The 18,948-nt window shown below is 51.6% G+C and overlaps 5 protein-coding genes across 5 annotated transcripts; 4 read left to right on the forward strand and 1 right to left on the reverse strand.

Moving 5' to 3' along the window:
- Positions 1-4,213: 4,213 nt before the first annotated feature.
- Positions 4,214-6,690, reverse strand: LY79DRAFT_696480 (uncharacterized protein; the record flags this gene model as incomplete). Its single annotated transcript, XM_060564832.1, has 5 exons — positions 4,214-4,733; positions 4,793-4,990; positions 6,227-6,411; positions 6,480-6,579; positions 6,637-6,690. 5 exons carry the CDS (start codon positions 6,688-6,690, stop codon positions 4,599-4,601), a joined length of 672 nt encoding a protein of 223 aa, XP_060409631.1. The 3' UTR covers positions 4,214-4,598.
- A 3,645-nt stretch (positions 6,691-10,335) lies between these two features.
- LY79DRAFT_524576 (amino acid permease) lies at positions 10,336-12,265 on the forward strand (the record flags this gene model as incomplete). Its single annotated transcript, XM_060555641.1, has 4 exons — positions 10,336-10,629; positions 10,711-10,768; positions 10,828-11,948; positions 12,008-12,265. The coding sequence occupies 4 exons, from the start codon at positions 10,336-10,338 to the stop codon at positions 12,263-12,265; spliced, it is 1,731 nt and encodes a 576-aa protein (XP_060409632.1).
- A 625-nt stretch (positions 12,266-12,890) lies between these two features.
- On the forward strand, positions 12,891-13,542 carry LY79DRAFT_567088 (uncharacterized protein). Its single transcript, XM_060558868.1, has one exon. The coding sequence runs from the start codon at positions 12,983-12,985 to the stop codon at positions 13,421-13,423; it is 441 nt and encodes a 146-aa protein (XP_060409633.1). The 5' UTR covers positions 12,891-12,982; the 3' UTR covers positions 13,424-13,542.
- A 940-nt stretch (positions 13,543-14,482) lies between these two features.
- On the forward strand, positions 14,483-17,095 carry LY79DRAFT_673210 (uncharacterized protein; the record flags this gene model as incomplete). Its single annotated transcript, XM_060564144.1, has 3 exons — positions 14,483-16,098; positions 16,152-16,429; positions 16,485-17,095. The coding sequence occupies 3 exons, from the start codon at positions 14,483-14,485 to the stop codon at positions 17,093-17,095; spliced, it is 2,505 nt and encodes an 834-aa protein (XP_060409634.1).
- A 597-nt stretch (positions 17,096-17,692) lies between these two features.
- LY79DRAFT_673211 (short-chain dehydrogenase) lies at positions 17,693-18,880 on the forward strand (the record flags this gene model as incomplete). Its single annotated transcript, XM_060564145.1, has 5 exons — positions 17,693-17,770; positions 17,822-18,415; positions 18,472-18,540; positions 18,617-18,710; positions 18,771-18,880. The coding sequence occupies 5 exons, from the start codon at positions 17,693-17,695 to the stop codon at positions 18,878-18,880; spliced, it is 945 nt and encodes a 314-aa protein (XP_060409635.1).
- Between the last annotated feature and the right edge of the window lie 68 nt (positions 18,881-18,948).

The raw sequence follows: 18,948 nt of genomic DNA on the forward strand, positions 1-18,948 counted from the left end.
TGAAAATAAAATAAAAAAAATTAAGGCTCACAAGAGGGCTCCAAAAAGGACTCGTAATCCTCGGTCTGGCACCAGGCCCAAATGAGCCCCCAGCGGTGGAATGTGGCTGCATTTCCCCATCGTGGCTTGCGGTTTTACAGAGAAGGACAGCAACGGTAACAGGAATCCTTGGCCGTAAGCTCGCGAATCTCATTGGCACGTTCACGAGCGATGACGGAGACGCGTACACACACACGTCTAGTAGGCAGCTCAGATCCAGTCAGCCATTTGGCCCCTTGGGTTGCCGTCGCCTACTTGCGGAGGTCCTCCAAGAAGACCAGCCTCGATACTGCTGCATCAACTAGACCCCTACTCAATATAATCCGTTCCTCCGCCGCCATGCATCACCGGCAGACTAGGTCCACCGTGGCCGGTCTCTTGCGGCCTGCCCGGGTGCTAGTCGGAGCACGAGTCAAAGGCCTCTGGTCGAACACACGCAAGCACAGCACCGAGATGATAAGAAGCCGCCGCCATCCTACCGTGTTGCTAAATCCGTCGCAAAGCCCGGTAGCAGCGCCGGCCTGGCTGTCCCTCCCGCGCTGCCTGCTTGCGGGCGTTCAGCCCTGGGACTAAGGCCAAAAATTCCCGTCCATCCCTCCCTTCCCCCCCCCTTCCAGCACGGCATCCATCGCCTTATCAGTGCAGCAGCCCTTGGCCATGCCATGCTACGGCGATCATCAAGCCCAAGTCCTTTGGCGCCTGGGAACGGCAGCGGCAGCGGCATTCCTCCTGTGCGAACGGCTGGCGGGCTGGCTTCCCGCTCGTCGCCTTAGCCATTGCAGGACAGGGCGCCATCGTCAAGACAGGGCGCCATCGTCAAGACAGGGCGCCATCGTCAAGGACTACGGTCGCCCTGTCTTCAGCTTTGATGGCCGAGAAACTAGGCGATCTAGTCGGTTCCCCCTTGGGCCTTGGCGCTTGTGCAGATATCTCCGACCCGGCAAGGTCGCCCTTGCAGCAGCGTGCGCCATAGAACGCGCCTTTTTCTTCTTCTTCTTCTAGAAGGTTGGCAACGTCGCAGAGCGCAGGAAACCACAAAACGATATCTCAGCCGATCCCCTCCTCGGAAGCCAACACCCTGAGCAGTCAACGGACGTCGATCGCTCAGGCAACAACGGCTGCCTGGGCGGGAAAACTCACGAAACCCCTGTGCTTGTGCTTCTGCTGCTACTGCTACCACGCGCGAGTCGTTGGTAATTTACCCGTGACAATTCGGATCTGTCGTTGGCGCCGGATAGGTATAGATCATCTGTTGATTAGAGCCAGGGGTACAGGTAGAATGCCAGAGCAATTTGTTTAGCGGCCAGTGACTAACCCTATTTAGAAGGCATTGCTACTACTGCTACTGCCACTGTTATTGTTACTGCCACTGCTGCTACTGCCTACGTCTATAACCTATGTAAAAAACGCCCTTTTTACTACAAATCTACTATTGCTAACAGACGCCCACGATGCCCAAGATTAAGCCCTTATATTTAACCTTTAAAGAGTGCTAGCGATATGCTATGTATATAAACTTATTATTATATTAAAGGGCCACAGGTACTACCCTTTAAGTAAAAGGCTGAAGTAATAAGGGTAACTAATCTAACTTTATTTTAAAATTAATTATAGCTGTTGCTGTTGCCTCGATCTTGCTTTAACTTTAAATTACTTGGATCTGAAGAGTTTTTAACTTTATGTAACTTTCTAAATCCTGGCCGTCTTATTAGTTAGTTAAGTCAGAATGCTGTTGTGGGCTATTTTTTGCTGGCGCTGACATAATACACTCCGAAATAGGCTTAACCCACTGGCCGCTGAGCAAACCGCTCTGGCATTCTGCCTATACCCAGAGCCAGAACTCACGCACTGTTGGTTCTCAATATCAGCTGTTCTAGAGAAAGCGGCAGCCGCTGCGACATTGCACCAACGGTCTACTATGTACGGCCAGGGGGCAATAATCAAAGCGGATCCTTGATATCCACAGGAACTAGGATTCGGTCTGTCCGAGCCTAGGAGGAGACCCCCAGTCCATGCCAGGGAAGCCTGGAGAGATACTACGTGTGATGGGTATATTTAACCGGATAGTCAGGTATTACCCCACAACAGGGGCTTAGACAGATGGCTGGCAAGGGGGTGAAAATGGCTGACATAATCGCAACGCATCCAAATTGATTAATTTCTATAGGCAAAGTCAATACTTAATATGTAACCCATTGGCCTTAATCACTGCCTTACAGCGATCCGGCATAGTTGCAAGAAGGTTAGATAGGAAGTCCTCTAGAAGAGCCTCCCAGGCCTCTTTTACCTATGTACGGAGGATATTATACGATAGGTTCTTATTATCGCCTGCTAGCTCTTGGATATAGTCCTTCATCCAGTTCCAACATGTCTTAATTAGGTTAAGGTCAGGAGAAAAAGGCGGCCAATAGATAACCTAGACGCCTTGGTCATAGAGGTCTTGTAGGGTCTCCTCTGCCGAGTATACTAGAGCGCTATCTTGCATAAGGATAAGGTTATTGCTATATTGTTGCTAGCATAGATAGATCTATCTATGGATAATAGGAATAGTCTGCTGTCAGTAGGACTTAGCCTTAATACTGCCCTAATCCTTCTCCTAGAAGATACCTAGCCTTTTCTAATCCCTAGAGAAACATCCCTAGAATATCTAACCCCGCTTACGTTAATACCTCTCAATAATACAAGTTAGATCCCACTCTTCACTAGACTAATAGGTTATATAGATCTTTGTGTAGTAACTACTAGTTACCTATGTCTTATCTATCTATAGAACCTTCTTCTAGTCCTTGACGCTCTAATGGAGGTACTCTTGGGCCTAAGCGAGACGCTGTTGCTAGTTGACTTTAGAGATAGGGGGCTTCCGCTGTGCGGCCTGTCGCTTGAAGCCGAGCCGCCAAAGAGCTGCTTAAATTATATAAGCACCAAATTTAGAGGAAAAAAGGAGTATAGATAGGCGTAAAAAGGAGGCCTAGCGGCCCTCCTTTAAAGAGGTAACATACTTAACAAGCTGCTCTTCTTGTTAGGTTATCATAACCCTTGGCCAGCCCAACCAGGGGGCAACAGCTGCCACCAGGGCCCAAATTACTGTACAGACTTGGTGCTTTGAAAATCTAGTAATATTAGCTATCTCTGGCTGCGATAGCTTCGCGTCGGTATAAAGGGTGCGTATCCGTTGCCGGTTGGCCTCTGTAAGGTGCTTCGTGTTGCTGCCGGCCGGCCGGACCATATTGGCGATATAGGTGGGTTGGTTGGTTGGGTTGTTGCAAGAGGGAAAAAAAAAGGAGGAAAAAGTGCTGCTGGCAATAGGTGGATTGGTTGGATGGATATAGGACCTCTGATTGGCTGTTTAAGTGGGTATGGGCTGCTCCACGGGTACTTGACGAGGGGGTTAAACTTTGGCCCGATACCATAGTAAGAACCGAGAGCTGAGGCCAACGCCTAATCCATGTCGTTACGTACGAGAATCGTCTCGCGCGCGAATGGGGGGGCCGTCGCCGCGTTTCCCCAGAGGAATGCCTGGCAAATCCAATCCGGCACCTCGGATTGTGTTTTGTTGGAGCTCTTTACGAATCAGTTGGCGCTCTCCACCGCTGCGTGTCGGAAGGGTCGTGTTTTAGAAACTGGCCTCTTCCGGAGCAAGTCAGGGGCCATCATGGCTTCCATGCAGAGAAGCTCACCCTTCAGATGCGATGTTGCGTCTTCTGGCAGCGCCAATGGCGTGTTCTTTGACATGCCGCGGCAAGGATCCAACGTCCCGAATACCTACGTAGTAGTGTGGTGCCGCTCCACTCGGTCTCCGCTAATGGAATGTGGTGATTGTGATCTGTCTCTCCCACCGTTGGTTGGCATTGATTGCTTGCCGAAGCACGGCTAAAGCCTGGAGGAGGTAAGACCGACCGCTTCAGCCGAGGCTGGCGGAGAAGGGCCTATTGCCGCATCGAGTGATGAGAGCCCCAAGTAATCTTGGATACGGGGTCGTCTACAAGTGCCGCGCCCCCAAATGTGGGTTATTTCTTGTGCTTCTCCCGAGGATGGAGCATGCTCGGTCGATTGCGTTGGCGCTGCAACCGGAGACGGGGCTGTGCACATGGACGACGGTGGGAGCGGACGAACGCCTTTCGAACTCATCCTCGATAAGGCCTTTAAAAGTGCATAGTTTATGCTTGTGGTAACTCCCGACAATCTCCCTTGACTTAAGGGGTTCGTCGGGCTGATGACAGTTTGAGGGGGTATCGCAGCAATTCCGTAAGCGCGGTACCATGTGTTTTGCTAGATGCAATCAATTGGGCTGACTCGAGGCAATCCAGGCCAGCAGCCACTTTGACTGGTGAGTGATGACCGAGTCGTGCAACACTCCGCGCCCCCGCTGCGTCGCGAACCATAGAGTGCAGTATACGGATACTAGTAGTGTAGACAGAAATTCGCACTGGCAGTGTCATCCCCGGCAAACCCCCCCCCCTCTGAGCGACATACATAGTGTACTCGTCCCGAGGCGAGCTGGAAGAAGATACACTCTTGGTTCGTTCCCCGAGTTGACCCCCAGTTAGACTGGAGCACCCCTAGGTTGCTGTGGGCATGGGTGTGGCAGCCCCAAAGGACCCGCATGACGATGGTGTCTCTGGGCCACTGGAGAGAGCTGTGCAGATAAGCGTTCCGTCCGGAGCGACCGTCTGTCTGATATTGGGCAGCGCATACTACCGGTATGTAGAGGAGGCGCATGACTCCATACCAACATCGAGCGGGCGCGACTTACGGGAGTCTCAGAGAAGCTCTGATCGTCGTCAGATAGACGAATCAAGATGGATGAAAGGGCCGGAGCGTGAGATTGGGTCAATGGGGGCAAATAGAAGGGCGCTAGAAGGACCGACAGAAGGGTTTGGTCTGGTCGAGGAGGGTGTGATGTGCCGGGATATGCATGCCAAACAGTAGGGAATACTACGTAGTAGAATACCTAGAAGCAGGTTACTGGATATGCATCCCCGCGCGTGTGGGCAGACTGCATCGCTCAGTTGGTGTTGTGGTAGAAGACAACCAAGACACCAGAAGCATCCAACGTACGGAGTGTATCCTATTCGCCCCCAATTCGGCACATCGGTGGCTCGTTCGAAACGTGTCGGCAAATGGTATGAGCCGTAGGCACCCATAACTCTTATCGCATGGCCACCTGTCGGACCTTTCACGGCCAACAGACGTCATAATCATATGCTGTCACCAATGGCTTATCGTGCGAGTGGAATCACACACCATCATACCGGGGCTGTTATCCGTACTGTGTGATTGTTGGTCGGGGCGGCCGTAGACGTGTATATGTGTCAACTAAGACGGTAATTCGCGTGGAGGCAGTAGAGGCGACACAATCGCGATAGGGCCTATACCGGCGGGCGACAGCGACGGTAAAGTTGGACAGGGGACGCGACTCAATTTCCCATAACCCCCTGGTGCCATGCGCAGGCTCCAGTGATGGAAACAAGCGCGGTATCTGAAGCATGGGATAAATTGCACATGCCGATGCCGATGCTTTGTACGATTCGCGGCGGCGGAACCATAGGTCTTCTCCGAGAAATGTCTCGGCCAGATCAAGAAGCCATGCCGCTACGTTGCGCGGGGTTGATGTAGCTGAGGATTCACAAGCCATCACGCGACAGCACCGGCAGCCAAAGCTAGCGCAGAAACGCTAGAAACCTTGAAACCGAAACTGTATGTGGCCGTGGGTGTGTGGTGTGTGTGTGGTGTGTGTGCGTGGAGTTGTTGGCATCCTAGCCCCCCTGTCTCACCCATGTGCTGTACGACGTCGGGGGTTTGCAAGGTTGCAGAGAAACCCGGGGCGGCCAAGATCAGCTCGTTGTCTGCGGCAGCGAGCGAAAGGCAAGAATGGAGTCCAGACCTCGGAGTGGCTTACTTGGCGGCGCAGGCTATCTTCCAAGGCAAGGGAGGGAGACCAACCAGTATTCGCGAGTACCGTGCCAAGCAGTGACTTCCAAAAGAGCCGCTAAAACTCTATCCAAAAGCTCCGACAAGACTTCACCCATGTGGCTTGTTAATGGCGGCCAATTCCATCACCTTCCCCTAGTGAGCCTCGTCGACATCAGCACAAATCGAACTCGACTATCCGTATACAGGCTGAGATGACCGCGCACGCAGACTGCCCAGGTGTTAGGCAAGTCATCCTAGCTTAGTCGTAGCGTACCTGGATTCGACTCGTCTCCATCGTCGCGGGCTTGGACCACTTGCCGGCCCTTTCTCCCCATGTCTTAATTCCCAAGGACTCGTGCTCACTCCACTTGCGCGCCAGTCCCACCCACTGGTTTTCGAGGGGACTCTGGGTAGCGGTAGAATGCCAGTGTGATTTGGTCGGCGGCCAGTGAGTTAAGCCTATTTCGGAATCCATTATGTCAGCGCCAGCAAAAAATAGCCCACAACAACATTCTGACTTAACTGACCAATGAGAAGGCCAGGATTCAGAAAGTTGCGTAAAGTTAAAAACTCTTCAGATTCAAGCGATTCAAAGTCAGGCGATTCAAGGCAAAATAGAGGCAACGGCTACAATTAATTCAAAAATTCATTATATCACGTGACCCATTCAAGGCCCAAGTTAACCCTGCCCATACTGCCCATACTGCCCATACTGCCCATATGGCCCATACTGCCCATATTGCTGCTACAGCAGCAGCAACAGCGGCAGCGGCCGCAGCGGCCGCAGCAGCCGCGGCAGCACTAATTGCCAGCCAAGTTGCTCCTGCTGCCAGGCCAAAAGTACTGCTTGTTGTTACTGCCAGTAATAAAAAAGGGCAGCCTCGTAGGCCTGCCGTTGTTACTCAGCCTCAAGCCGCCATTGCTCTTGCTAGGCCTAATTATCGTGTAATATTTATACTAAGGCTGCCAGATTCTCAACAGTACTACAGAGACTATTAATAACAAGGAGTTATTACTGTTGTGCCCTACTGCTGCTGCTGCAGCTACTGCTGCCGCGTCTACTACAGCTGCCATATACACTAGGGCTACTAGCATAATTTAAAGTTAGGGTAGACGTTAGAGAAGTATTAACTTTAGAGGTAGTATAAAAGGCATTATATCTTTCCTACGCAGAGGGATCCTGTTAGGTATCAGTAAGGGAAAAAGTAGGAGCCTTGTCGTCAGAGGAGTCAATAGGTATATAGCAATACGCCCATTAGCAGCAAACAAGATTCAGGTCAGCCTTAATAGCCTAGAGTCAAAGGGCAATTAAATTTAGCTAGGCTTATTAGCAAAGAATAGTTTACTAATAGATATACGTACATTGTTCTAATCAAGTCGCCAGTAAGGGTTAAGATCCTCCTTTTATAGTATTTAGCTATAGTCAGCAAGTTATAACCACTATAAAAGGTTATAGCAGCAAAGTATTCCCTACTGCTTAAAGAAGGCACCACTGTAGCCAGGCTAAAGGCTCTGTTGCTTCTTAAAGGCCTTACTAGTAGCCATATATTATTAGTAAAAGAGCCTAAGGGCATAAAAAGAAACTTTATATATTAATAGTTACAATAACTAGATTTAGCTAGTAGGTATACAGCAACAACGTTTATACCTACATTAGGCATTATAATAATCTATTTTCTAGTTAACTATTTTGCGTATTTTAGTATAAAAGGTATAGAGGTTAGTAAAGCAGTAGGCAAGATATAACTTTAACTTAGTATATAACCCTTTAGTAGGCAACATACTCTTAACACTATAGTTATAGAGGTAATAGATTTTATAATTAATAAATTTATAGAGCTATAGGATATATATTGTCTATAGATACTGAATTATTACTAGAGAAGTCAGCTAAAATTCAGGATAAGTAGACATAACGTACCTAGCTAGTTAGTAAATTACTGCTTAAGGGATTTCTATGCCTTTTTATAGATGTTAACAGTAGACACGTAAACACAGGCCTACTACGCGTTAACAAGCCTATCTAGGTTATATAAATACACCTTCTTGTCAAAGGTTAAAATATCCTCTTGTTGTTATTATTATTATTATAGGTAGGTAGGGTTAGTAGCAAGGGCAGCAGCTACAACTTTGTTAGCCTCAGGGCCTTGTAGGCCTTCCTACTTCTTCTTTGTGTTCAACACCACGTTTTTCAGCATATACTAGACACAAAGTTGTTGTTTTATATTTAAGAAGACCTCCCTAGCAGCGCGCTTTAATCCAGCGTCAAAATCAGTAATTATTACGCCTAGGTCAGGGATATTACTCTCTTATAGTAATATACAAAGTTAAAGAAGCACCTAGAGGTAAAAGTCAGTTGTTTTAGCAAATACTAGGCAAAAGTATACGTTAAAAGTTATATTAACAGCAGTAAGGCCTACTACTTAAAAAAGTAGTATTTAAAAGCAGTTAACCTGCTATAGCAGAAGGCATTAGAACATAGTTAGGATAAGTAATGTTTTTTTATGTACCTTATATATATTATCTATTATTAATAACTCTAGATACCTCTTCAGCATTTCCAGGCAAGGCTAGTATATCTAGAAAACACCATTAATCTTCCCATCATTGCCGCAGTAAATACAGTAAAAGAGAATATTATCGCGTTACCATAGTTGTTCAATAAATAGTTATATAGAGGTTAACAGGCCAAATTTGCTCTTACATAGCTCACATTAGAGGTTATATACACGTTAGTTAATAATAGTTACCTTCTCTATATTAGCTAGCTAAATAGCAATCTCACGTAAGGTCATATTGTTATTAGTGGATAGCTCTTTAACGCGTTCAAGTATTAACTTTCGGCCCTCCTAGGCTACATAATAAGCAGCCTCCTCCTCACTTAACCGCTAGAAGGCCACGACTTTGGTAAACTCATCTTTAGTAAGTAATGTATAGTTGTAAAGATCTCTGCTGTCCATAATCTCCTAATGCTAACTGTCGCCATAGCGCCAGATCTTGCCTACAAAGGGGCAGTTAGTTTGTTTTAATGAAACGTTTTTTCGCGTAGCCCAAAGTGGGCAATTACCAGCCCAGTCGCAGATAAAGTTAAATCAGCAACGCTTATTACTCTAGCCTTTTGCTCAAAGGGTAATACCCTTATTGCAATAGAAAATTTATACACATCGCTAGCACTCTTCAAAGGTTAGATATAAGGGCTCAATCTCGGGCATCGTGGGCGTCTGTTGGCGATAGTGGATTTGCGGCAAAAAGGGCGTTTTTTGCATCGGTTACAGACGTGGGCAGTGGTAGCCGTGGTAGTGGCCATGGTGGTGGCCGTGGCAGTGGCAGTGGCAGTGGTGGCAGTGCCTTCCGAAATAGGCTTAACTCACTGGCCGCCGACCAAATCACACTGGCATTCTACCGCTGCCCAGGGACTCTGAGATAACGTTTAGAGGAGAGCGCACAGTGGGCGGATAATAGCGAGGGGGCGGCCACTTTGCGGAGCCATTTGCTAACGGCTTCAAGTGACACCATGGTCATTGGCCAACCAGCGCCGCTCACGCTATCTGGGGCTTCGACTCCAGATGCGCAATCGTCCGAAGAGGCGCACTCACCGGTGGAGAAAAGAGTAAGAGGGTCCGGAGAACAGGTCGACTATCCGTTCCTGTGGTTCTACCCTTGTTGACCCTGACCGCGACCGCGCAGTGCTTCTCGTCGGGCGAACCTGTACCGTACATACCTGTGCCCTTGGTTAGCGTATCATGCATATCGGAAAGCTGTCCGCGGCCGTCCCGCCGCCCACTTGACACTTGACAATGGCTTAGCCTTCCCTCTTCCCATAAGATCCAGTACGTACCGATGCACGGTCGAAAGCCAAATCGCCCCCCCCCCCCCCCCCTCCCCCCATCATCGTATGCGACAGTAAACGAATGGGTTGCTGTCCAGGATTGCCTGCTTCGGAGCCCGTCCATGCTAAGATCAGCGTACTTCACCCCAAGAGAGAGGGGCAAAGCCGGACAGACCATCCCCCATCGTAATTCCATCCCTGACCCTCTCACCTCCTCCTCTTCCTTTTGTGTGTGTAATTATCCATCGTCAATGGATTGCAATCTATTAGTGGTCTTCCGTGCATGACTGGATCCGCTTGCGCCGCCCTTGACAAGAACCCTTAGTCCTTGCGCGTCAGTTCCTGTCTCGATCAGCATTTCCTTCATAAAGCTCTTCCCTTCCCCGTCTCATCTTGTCCGTGTCAGCTCGGCATCCCTCTCCGTTCTTTCGCATTCCCTCCCAGGTCATGCTCCCGCATATCTTTCTTTTGTAACAGACATCCGTTGTCTGTCCATACCCTTCACAGGTCTTGAGTCTCCTTCCAGTCCTTCACGGAAGTTGCACATCGCCATCATGGCTGCTCAAGAAGGGGTCATCCCCACAAAGGTCGAGGCCGACGAGAAGGCCATTGGCGGCGCCCCTGGCTACGATTCTAGCAGCGGAAAGGACGTTCGTGGTGCCATCAGCGAGGAGTCCTGGGCAACCCGTGCCGGCGTGAACTTGACATCGTTCAAGAAGCGCGAATATGGCCGTGGTGTCGTCGAACTCGACCGTGCCATGAGCAAGCGCCATCTCCACATGATCGCTATCGGTGGCTCCATCGGTGCTGGTTTCTTCGTCGGTTCCGGTGGTGCTCTGAGCAAGGGTGTAAGTACTGCCTGCCATGGATGGAGGCGTTGCTCGCCTTGGTCGCCGTATTTGTCGAGTGTTGTTGCTGACCTGACACAGGGTCCCGGTTCCCTGTTCATTGACTTTCTCCTCGTCGGTATCATGATGTTCAACGTCGGTAAGTATTCGAAATTGTCCTTGACAGCAAGCAAGCAGTAGCTGACGCTGGCAAAAAAGTGTATGCCCTCGGTGAACTCGCTGTTATGTACCCCGTCTCTGGTGGCTTCTACACCTACTCGACACGCTTCATCGATCCTTCCTGGGGTTTCGCCATGGGCTGGAACTACGTCTTTCAATGGGCCGCCGTTCTTCCGCTCGAGTTGACAGTCAGTGGTCTCGTTGTTCAATACTGGAACAGGGACATCAGTGTCGCCGTTTGGATCACCGTCTTCCTTATCGCTATCATCGTCATTAACATCTTCGGCTCGATTGGTTACGCCGAGGAGGAGTTCTGGTCGGCTTGCATCAAGCTCGGGGCTACCGTCATCTTCATGATCATCTGCCTCGTCCTCGTGCTTGGTGGCGGACCGGAGAGCGGTAGATATCACGAGTACCAGGGTGCCAAGCTGTGGTATGACCCCGGCGCCTTCCGCAACGGCTTCAAGGGTTTCTGCTCCGTCTTCGTCACGGCAGCTTTCTCCTTCTCCGGTACCGAGCTCGTCGGCCTGGCCGCGGCTGAGGCCAAGAACCCTGTCAAGTCGCTGCCTGGTGCCATCAAGCAGGTGTTCTGGCGTATCTCGCTGTTTTACATCCTGGGTCTCTTCTTTGTCGGTCTGCTGATCCCGTCCGACGACCCTTCTTTGCTCTCCGAGTCGTCGTACTCTGACGTCAAGGCCTCCCCCTTTGTGCTTGTTGGCAAGTACGCCGGCCTCAAGGGCTTCGACCACTTCATGAACTGTGTCATTCTCGTGTCCGTTCTGTCAATTGGTGTGTCGAGTGTGTATGGTGGATCGCGTACCCTCACTGCCTTGGCTCAGCAGGGATATGCACCCAAGATTTTCACCTACATTGACCGCTCCGGACGTCCTCTGGCGTCCGTCTTCGCCATGATCATCTTCGGACCGCTGGCATACGTCAACCTCAACGCAAGCGGACCGGTTGTGTTCGACTGGCTGCTGGCTCTCTCGGGTTTGGCGGCCGCCTTTACCTGGGGATCCATCTGCCTTGCACACATCCGCTTCCGCAAGGCTTGGGCGTACCACGGGCACACTGTCGACGAGATCCCCTTCAAGGCAATCGGTGGCACCACCGGCTCCTGGATCGGCCTTTTCTTGTGCTTCGTTGTCCTTGCTGCTCAGGTATGTGTATTCAATCCCCGGCTGATGAATGAGAAACAAAGCGCTAACGAGATTAATAGTTTTACACTGCGATTGCCCCCCCTGGCAAGGATGAGCTGAACGGCGCTGAAGGCTTCTTCAAGTCGTACCTCGCCCTCCCTGTTGTGATGATTTTCTGGGTCGGTGGCTTCTTCTGGAAGCGCACCGGCTGGCTCCGCACGGCACAGATGGATGTCGACACTGGCCGACGTGAGCTTGACTGGGACGAGATCCACGCATACCGCGCACGTCTTGCTGCGATGCCCGCGTGGAGGCGTGCCATCCACCACGTTTGGTAATGGGTGCTGGAGAGAAAGGGAAACAAAAAGAAAGATGGGCCGTGGCTACGGTCGAAAAGCGGGTGCAGCAAGACCATGGACTGCTCGTTAATGTGCATTGAAATACGGAAACATCCTGTGACCAGCGATGATTCTCGGAATGATTTGATGCATACCAGTAGCTATTAGCAGAATCAAGATACCACATGTGCTTTCACACACAAACCTGACTGTAGTAGCCAGACATGATGCGTGTACATGGTGCGAGAACGAACGAAACATGGAGTCGGACAGCTAGTTATACTTGCGTTGTTGGGGGGCCATATATGCAAGCCAAGGCCCTTTGGGCATGTTGGAGGGGGGAAACCCCTTGAATGGTGGTGTATAGTGAGATGGTTGGTTGCACAGAACATTCCATCATTGGACAGAGGTTGGTCCATGGGGGATCCAGGGCTTCGTCGGATGGGATCCTGGTTGGCTTTCTTGGGGTGCCTTGGGTGGCTGGCGTCAAGATAAGGGCGACCATCCCAGAAGAGCAAGTAAGTTGCAGGGCATCGTCGGCGAAGGGGGCCGCATATGGTTGGCGTGGGTGGCATGATATCGGTTGGCGTAGGAAGCGGTTGGAAGACATGGGGCTAGGTTGATTGAGAGAGAGAGAGAGAGAGAGAGAGAGAGAGAGAGGCCTTGCCTCAAGGTAGGAAGCCAAGATGCCAAGCAAGACAGTCCGAGTATTCGTAGATGGGGTTTCGAAGCGTTCCTATGGTGTTGAGTACACTATTGATTAGCCATGATAGATACTTGCTTGTACTGTGTTTTCCTACTGTGCTTTTGGTACTGTTGCATACCTGTGCGACCCTATCTCAGTTTCAGAGCGATCCGGATCCAAGGCCACTTGCAAACAATACATGGAAAACTTGCTGTTGTTACGTTGATGGGAGCAGGGCCGGCCCCTTCGGCGAATCACAATCACGTGTTTGCAGCTCGAGGGTGGCCCGGAAAGAGAGGAAAAGAGGAACCATTGATAGGAAGGTGGTACCTGCCTGCGTACGCGCCTACCTAGGCAAGCATATGAGAAGAGAGGGGGGAAGGTCCAGTTTTCTACCTTTCCTTCCTTCCTTCATTCACTCTAGTGTTCGTGAGAAGGAGAGGAAGGAAGGTGGTTCTGTGGCTCCTTGCTGACAAAAACGCCCTTTTCCGGCCGCGCCCTAATGTCATCTTTGCGCCCTTGGACCCCCGATTCTCCCCGAAATGCCCCATTTGCAGCTGATATACAAGGGAAAACCTCTCCCTCCCTCCCTCACTCACTCCCTTACTCATTGACCCACTCACTGTTGCTCTCATGATAATGTCTCAATATTCATGACCCATTATCAGTTCGCAGTCCGGCCCGCAAAGTGCTGTCAAATCATACTATCGAGCGTCATAAAGGCTAGTACAGCAACTAAAACACGCTTGTCCTCCGTTCCATCACGTCGACGCAGGCAGCCGAAGGATCACGCTAGCAGTTGCCATACCACCACACTGCTCAAAGAGCTATCTATCACTTCAGATATTTGACATGAACCAAGGTTGGAATACAGCCAACGAGCAGGCTTTCGAGTTTGTTAACAAGAGGGTATGGATGGGTACGATGGCTACTTGCATAGGCAGGGCACTTGCTTGGGCTTGAGCGCATTATCAGCTGGGTTCAAGCCCCCCCCCCCCCCCCTTTACCACCAATATTGTACAACTCCCTCGGTCGGAAAACAAACATCTTGGACCCTGTCCTACTCACGATAATGCCATGTTCAGTCTTTGGTGTCCTTGAAGAACTCAAGGCCCGGCCGGCACCGTGGCTGTTTCCACTGCGGAACCTACCTACCTAGGTCCTTAGGTAGGTACCTGCAGGTACGGGTATAGAGTGGACCACCGTGCTCGGCCAAGCGGGGCCCTGTCAGCCGCAATGGACGCACCCCGCGCCGCCGCGTCCCTGACTTTTGCGCCGCCGCGTACAACTGCAACGCTCAATCCATCCCATCATCAAAAAGCCCTCCAACCCAGTCCCCTGTCAACAACAAACAACCCACATTCACTCCGCCACCCCTTGCGTCTGCATCTGAACCTCTCATCGCGTACAGATCGCGAGAGCCTGACCTTTGCGTCATCTTCGTCCGGCGTCGAGGCTCCTTTGCCGACTTTGCCGTCCCCTGCCCGCACACCGGCTTTCAATCCGCCCCACAGAAACTCCCGCTGGTGACCATGAGCCCGCCGCCACTAGAAAAGGAGAAGAAGCCCGTCACCGGAGACCCGAGCGAATCCGACCAAGATAGCCGGCGGCGCGACGGCTCGCCTCGTGCATCGGATCTCGAGACGGCCGATGACCCTCTACCCTCCGATGAAGCCCAGCATGAACATGAGACTTCCGAGACGACTCTCACCGAGTCGACTCCGCCCCGGCTTCGTATCAGAAGCAGTCTCTCACGCTTTCTCATCAGCCCTTTCTCGGGCAGCCAAGATGGAAACTCGGACGAAATTCCTCCAAAGAAAGCACCGGGGTCTGCAGTTCCGAGCCAGAACAACAGCCGCGCCCAACTCCCTTCGGCGGACCCCTGCCCTGGCTCCCCCGAAACGCCTGCATCAGTGCAGCTTCCCGAAAGCTGGAACATGATGATGATGCTGAATAAGAAGAAGAAGAAAAAGATGATGAGTGTATCCGACCTCACATCACACAATGACCATATCTCCGACGCTGCCATGACCATTGACCCAGCCTTTCTCTCCAAAGCAGAGACGGGGCAGAAAAGCTGTCGTGCCGAGCCCCCGGTGTCAAAAGAACTCGACTTTGGAATCTTTGAACCCCAATCATCATCAAAGGTGCCGGCGGGACTCGAAACAGAAGCATTTATCGAACTTGTTGACAACCCCGACAAGCCTCCTCCAAGTCTGATGAAAGCATCCCGCCCAACTACACCAGAGCCCAGGAGCGGTAGGGACTTCGATGGCAGCTCTTCTGACGCAGAAGATGAAGTATATCAGGAAGTCGACGACCCGTCCAAGAGAGTCCAGAGGGTCATGGTTGACAGACTTATGTCGTCCTTCATGAGCTGGCTGGACACGAAACTTAAAGTCAAGAACGAAGATGGGTCACTCGACCCAGAGCAATCGCTGCTGTCAATCACTCGTCGGGGCTCTGGAAGCCAAGACGAATCGGATGCCCCTCCCCCTCCAACATCGGTACCTCTGATTTTGCCACCATCAACAGAAAGTGCCAGCGGGTTTACCTTCGACGCACCGGTGCCAAGTCGTCGAAGCGGTGTGGCGTTGAGATCGGCCCTCCCGTCACCGTCGCCGCCGCCGCGACCAGCACTGGGAGCACCAGGTCACATCCCTGATAAGCGAAAGAAGGTCGGGATAGTGCCTCGGCTTGCCGCGAGCCAGTCCTACACTCCCAATGCATTGATGGCTGCTCTGCCACCCTCTTCTCCTCCGGTTCAACTAGAAAATCTCCATCTGAGACCAGTTTCACCAGCTCCTCGGTCAGTGGTAACACCAGCCGCACCAGCTTCAGCTCCAAGGAAGCGTACTGCCCGCACCCATCAAGCAGTGCCAGCCGAGGGTCTATCTGCGCGATCATCAGGGAAAAGATCGAATAAGCATGATAGGCTACCGGACGAAAACAAACAAGGAGAGGAAGAGGAGGAGGGAAACAGCGACGGGGATGGAAACCGTCCGCCTCGGGCAAAGCTGTCCAAGATCCATGAGGACAGAGGAAACGGCGCGAAACTAGCCTGCCCATTCTTCAAGCATAACCCCCGGAAATACAAGAACCAGCGACCATGTTGCGGGCCCGGCTGGGATCACGTCCACCGTATCAAGTGCGCCGCCGTGCTATCCGCACAATCAAAAAAAGGGACTGACAATCTCCCAGGGAACACATCTACCGCAAGCATTCGCTCCCAAAGTTTTCGTGCCCGCGCTGCTCCCAACCATTCGAGACCCAGGCAGATCTCCAGGCACACGCCCGCTCTGCAAACGCCTGCGAGGTCCGCGAGCCAGAGTTCCTTGACGGCATCACTCAAGACCAGGAAAAGAGGCTCCGCTCGCGTAAGAAGACGTCCGCAAAGGAGCTCACCGAGGCCGAGAAGTGGACACAGGCGTACAGCATCCTTTTCCCAGACGTGAGAGAAAGGGAGATCCCCTCACCTTGTAAGTTGGAACCTGCCTGGGCCACTTATAAGGTTGGGAGTACTGACAGAACTAGACTACAGCACAGAGGATGCCGACACGAGCCTGGGCGGCTACGAGGACTACCTTCGCCGCGAGCTCCCGCCCTTGGTTCGCCGACAACTCGAAAGAGAAATCGAGCGCGAGCTCAGCTTTGTCGAGCAAGGGATGAAGCAGAAGGTGATTGAAATTGCCCGAAACCTCCAGCTTACGCTCTTCAAGGGCTACCAGCAGCTCGAGAATCAGGAGCGCGGCGTCCAAGATCCACCGAGCATCGATGCACCAGCTTCCCGGACATACGGGTCGACCTCCTCGGCAACAGATACGTCACCTTCAACTATGACGACCAGCGGCACGACTCCAGACATACCCGATCCTTTAGACTTGTTCAGCAACTACACCCACCCAGACTTTGACTTCACATTTCTCTCCGAAGTCCCTTTCCCTGAAGAGCAGGAGGTGCTGCAGGACCCAAGTCTCGATTTCGGGTTTACGTCGTCGTTCGAACCCAAGCAACCTGCTACGATCCAGCCGGGTATGGGATTGCTGGACGGGCAGCAGCTAGATATACCATACTATGAGTTGGAGGGCTACCATGATGATCGGGGCCCCATGAGAGAGGCTGACACTGTTGGCTACGCCCCATAAGTGACCGCGACTGTTTGCGCGAAGCTGTGGCGGCAGCTGGTAATTGCACATGACACCTGGTGCCTTTTCTGGCCGCGTACCCTTTGTTCGCCACGCCTTGCATGATTCGTGTGCTACGTTGAAGCCCGAAACCCGGTCGTACTCGCATGTCCATAATTGAGAGTTGACCCGAGCTGAAGTAACTAGTGCATGTCGGCGATTTGGTTCCCTCGCATCTCCTTAATGCGGAACTCCGGAGGGTGAGATTCGGGCTTACGCTGACCACCAAGCACCTAAACCCGTGACCTAACGACGAATTCGGTAAAGAACCTCACGAATGCACGCCTTAATTCCTACCGCGGCTGAACGCCGCGCGGTTACATATCTAACCGCTCAAGCCACTCCGTTATCTAGGTATGCTGACATTGGCCTACACCACACCCGCGGTTTTGTGGTGACTTGAACATGCAAGAAGGCTTGCGATAGATTTCGTGGGAGTTGGAATGTCTCGTCCACATATATATAAGACCAGAGGCCGCAGTTTCCGTAGTCGCTTTCATCTCAAATTCCATACTGCATTCCCAAGACAATTACAACAATACCGAAGACTTCAGCAAAATGAGTCCTGCTTTGAAGAATCTTTTCCCTCCGAAAGCCAATCTTACAGAGGAAACCTTGCCCGATCAGAGTAATAAGGTAAAGCAGTATTCTCTTCGTCTGGTCCATATCATGTCTCACACCTTATAGGTATTCATCGTCACTGGAGGCTCCAGTGGTCTAGGCAAGGAACTAGCAAAGATCCTCTACAGTAGAAATGCCAAAGTGTACCTCGCAGCACGGTCCGAGACCAGGGCCATGGCTGCGATCAACGAACTGAAGGAGTTGTACCCGCAGTCGAGGGGACGCTGTGAGTATCTGTTCCTGGATCTCAACGACCTCTCGACAATCAAGCAATCCGCCCAGGAGTTCCTCGGGAAGGAGGACCGCCTAGACGTCCTCTGGAACAACGCCGGCGTTATGCTCCCACCGCAAGGATCCAAGACAGCCCAGGGCTACGAACTCCAACTCGGCGTCAACGCCCTGGGGCCGTTTCTCTTTACCCATCTCCTCCACCCCGCGCTGTCTGCCGCGGCCAGAACTGCACCGAGGGACTCGGTCCGCGTTGTATGGCTGTCTTCGGGCTATGCGAACATGGCCCCCAAGCCCCCGATCGACTTTGACAACATGAATTACGCCAAGGACGAGGGCGCGGGGACAAAGTACGGCAGGAGTAAAGCTGGTAACGTCATCATCGCAGCCGAGTTCGCGAGGCGGACGGCCAAAGAGGGAATCGTCAGCATAGTAGGCCACTCTCGCTTCCATGAGAGGACTAGACCGTTGCTTACAGTACCAATCAGAGTGTCGACCCCGGCGTCTACATGACAAACCTGCAGCGTACGATGCCATGGTACCAAAAGATCATTGCGGTAAGTCGTACAAACCAAATCGAACAACAGACATTTATTCAGGGCTATCGCTGATGGTTTTCATTTCATGTCTTAGAAAGCAATTGCGGGAGAGCCAAAGAATGGTGCTTATACCGAGCTCTTCGCCGGTCTGAGTCCTGATATCACACGCGCAAACACCAGTGACTGGGGTAAGCGTCACTCACATCCCTGACTTCAAAGCTGTTCATTGTTCTGACTGGGACTCTTAGTGGTTCCCATTGGTCGTCTTACACCTGCTCGGGCTGACCTTGTGGAAAAGGAGCTTGGGAAAAAGTACTGGGAATGGTTGGAGAAGCAGGTGGGACCGTACCTGGTGTAATGAACACGGGTTCCTAGGCTCTTCTTTTTTTCAATATGGTTTTTGAGTGCCACAATCATAGGCTTCCA

The sequence above is a fragment of the Colletotrichum navitas genome (genome assembly GCF_030913465.1).
Source record: "Colletotrichum navitas strain CBS 125086 chromosome Unknown LY79scaffold_81, whole genome shotgun sequence".
NCBI classification, from domain to species: domain Eukaryota; kingdom Fungi; phylum Ascomycota; class Sordariomycetes; order Glomerellales; family Glomerellaceae; genus Colletotrichum; species Colletotrichum navitas.

What these genes read in the sequence shown, in the direction of transcription:
- LY79DRAFT_567088 (XM_060558868.1), top strand. Translation starts at nt 12,983, where the DNA reads ATGGGGTTTCGAAGCGTTCCTATGGTGTTGAGTACACTATTGATTAGC.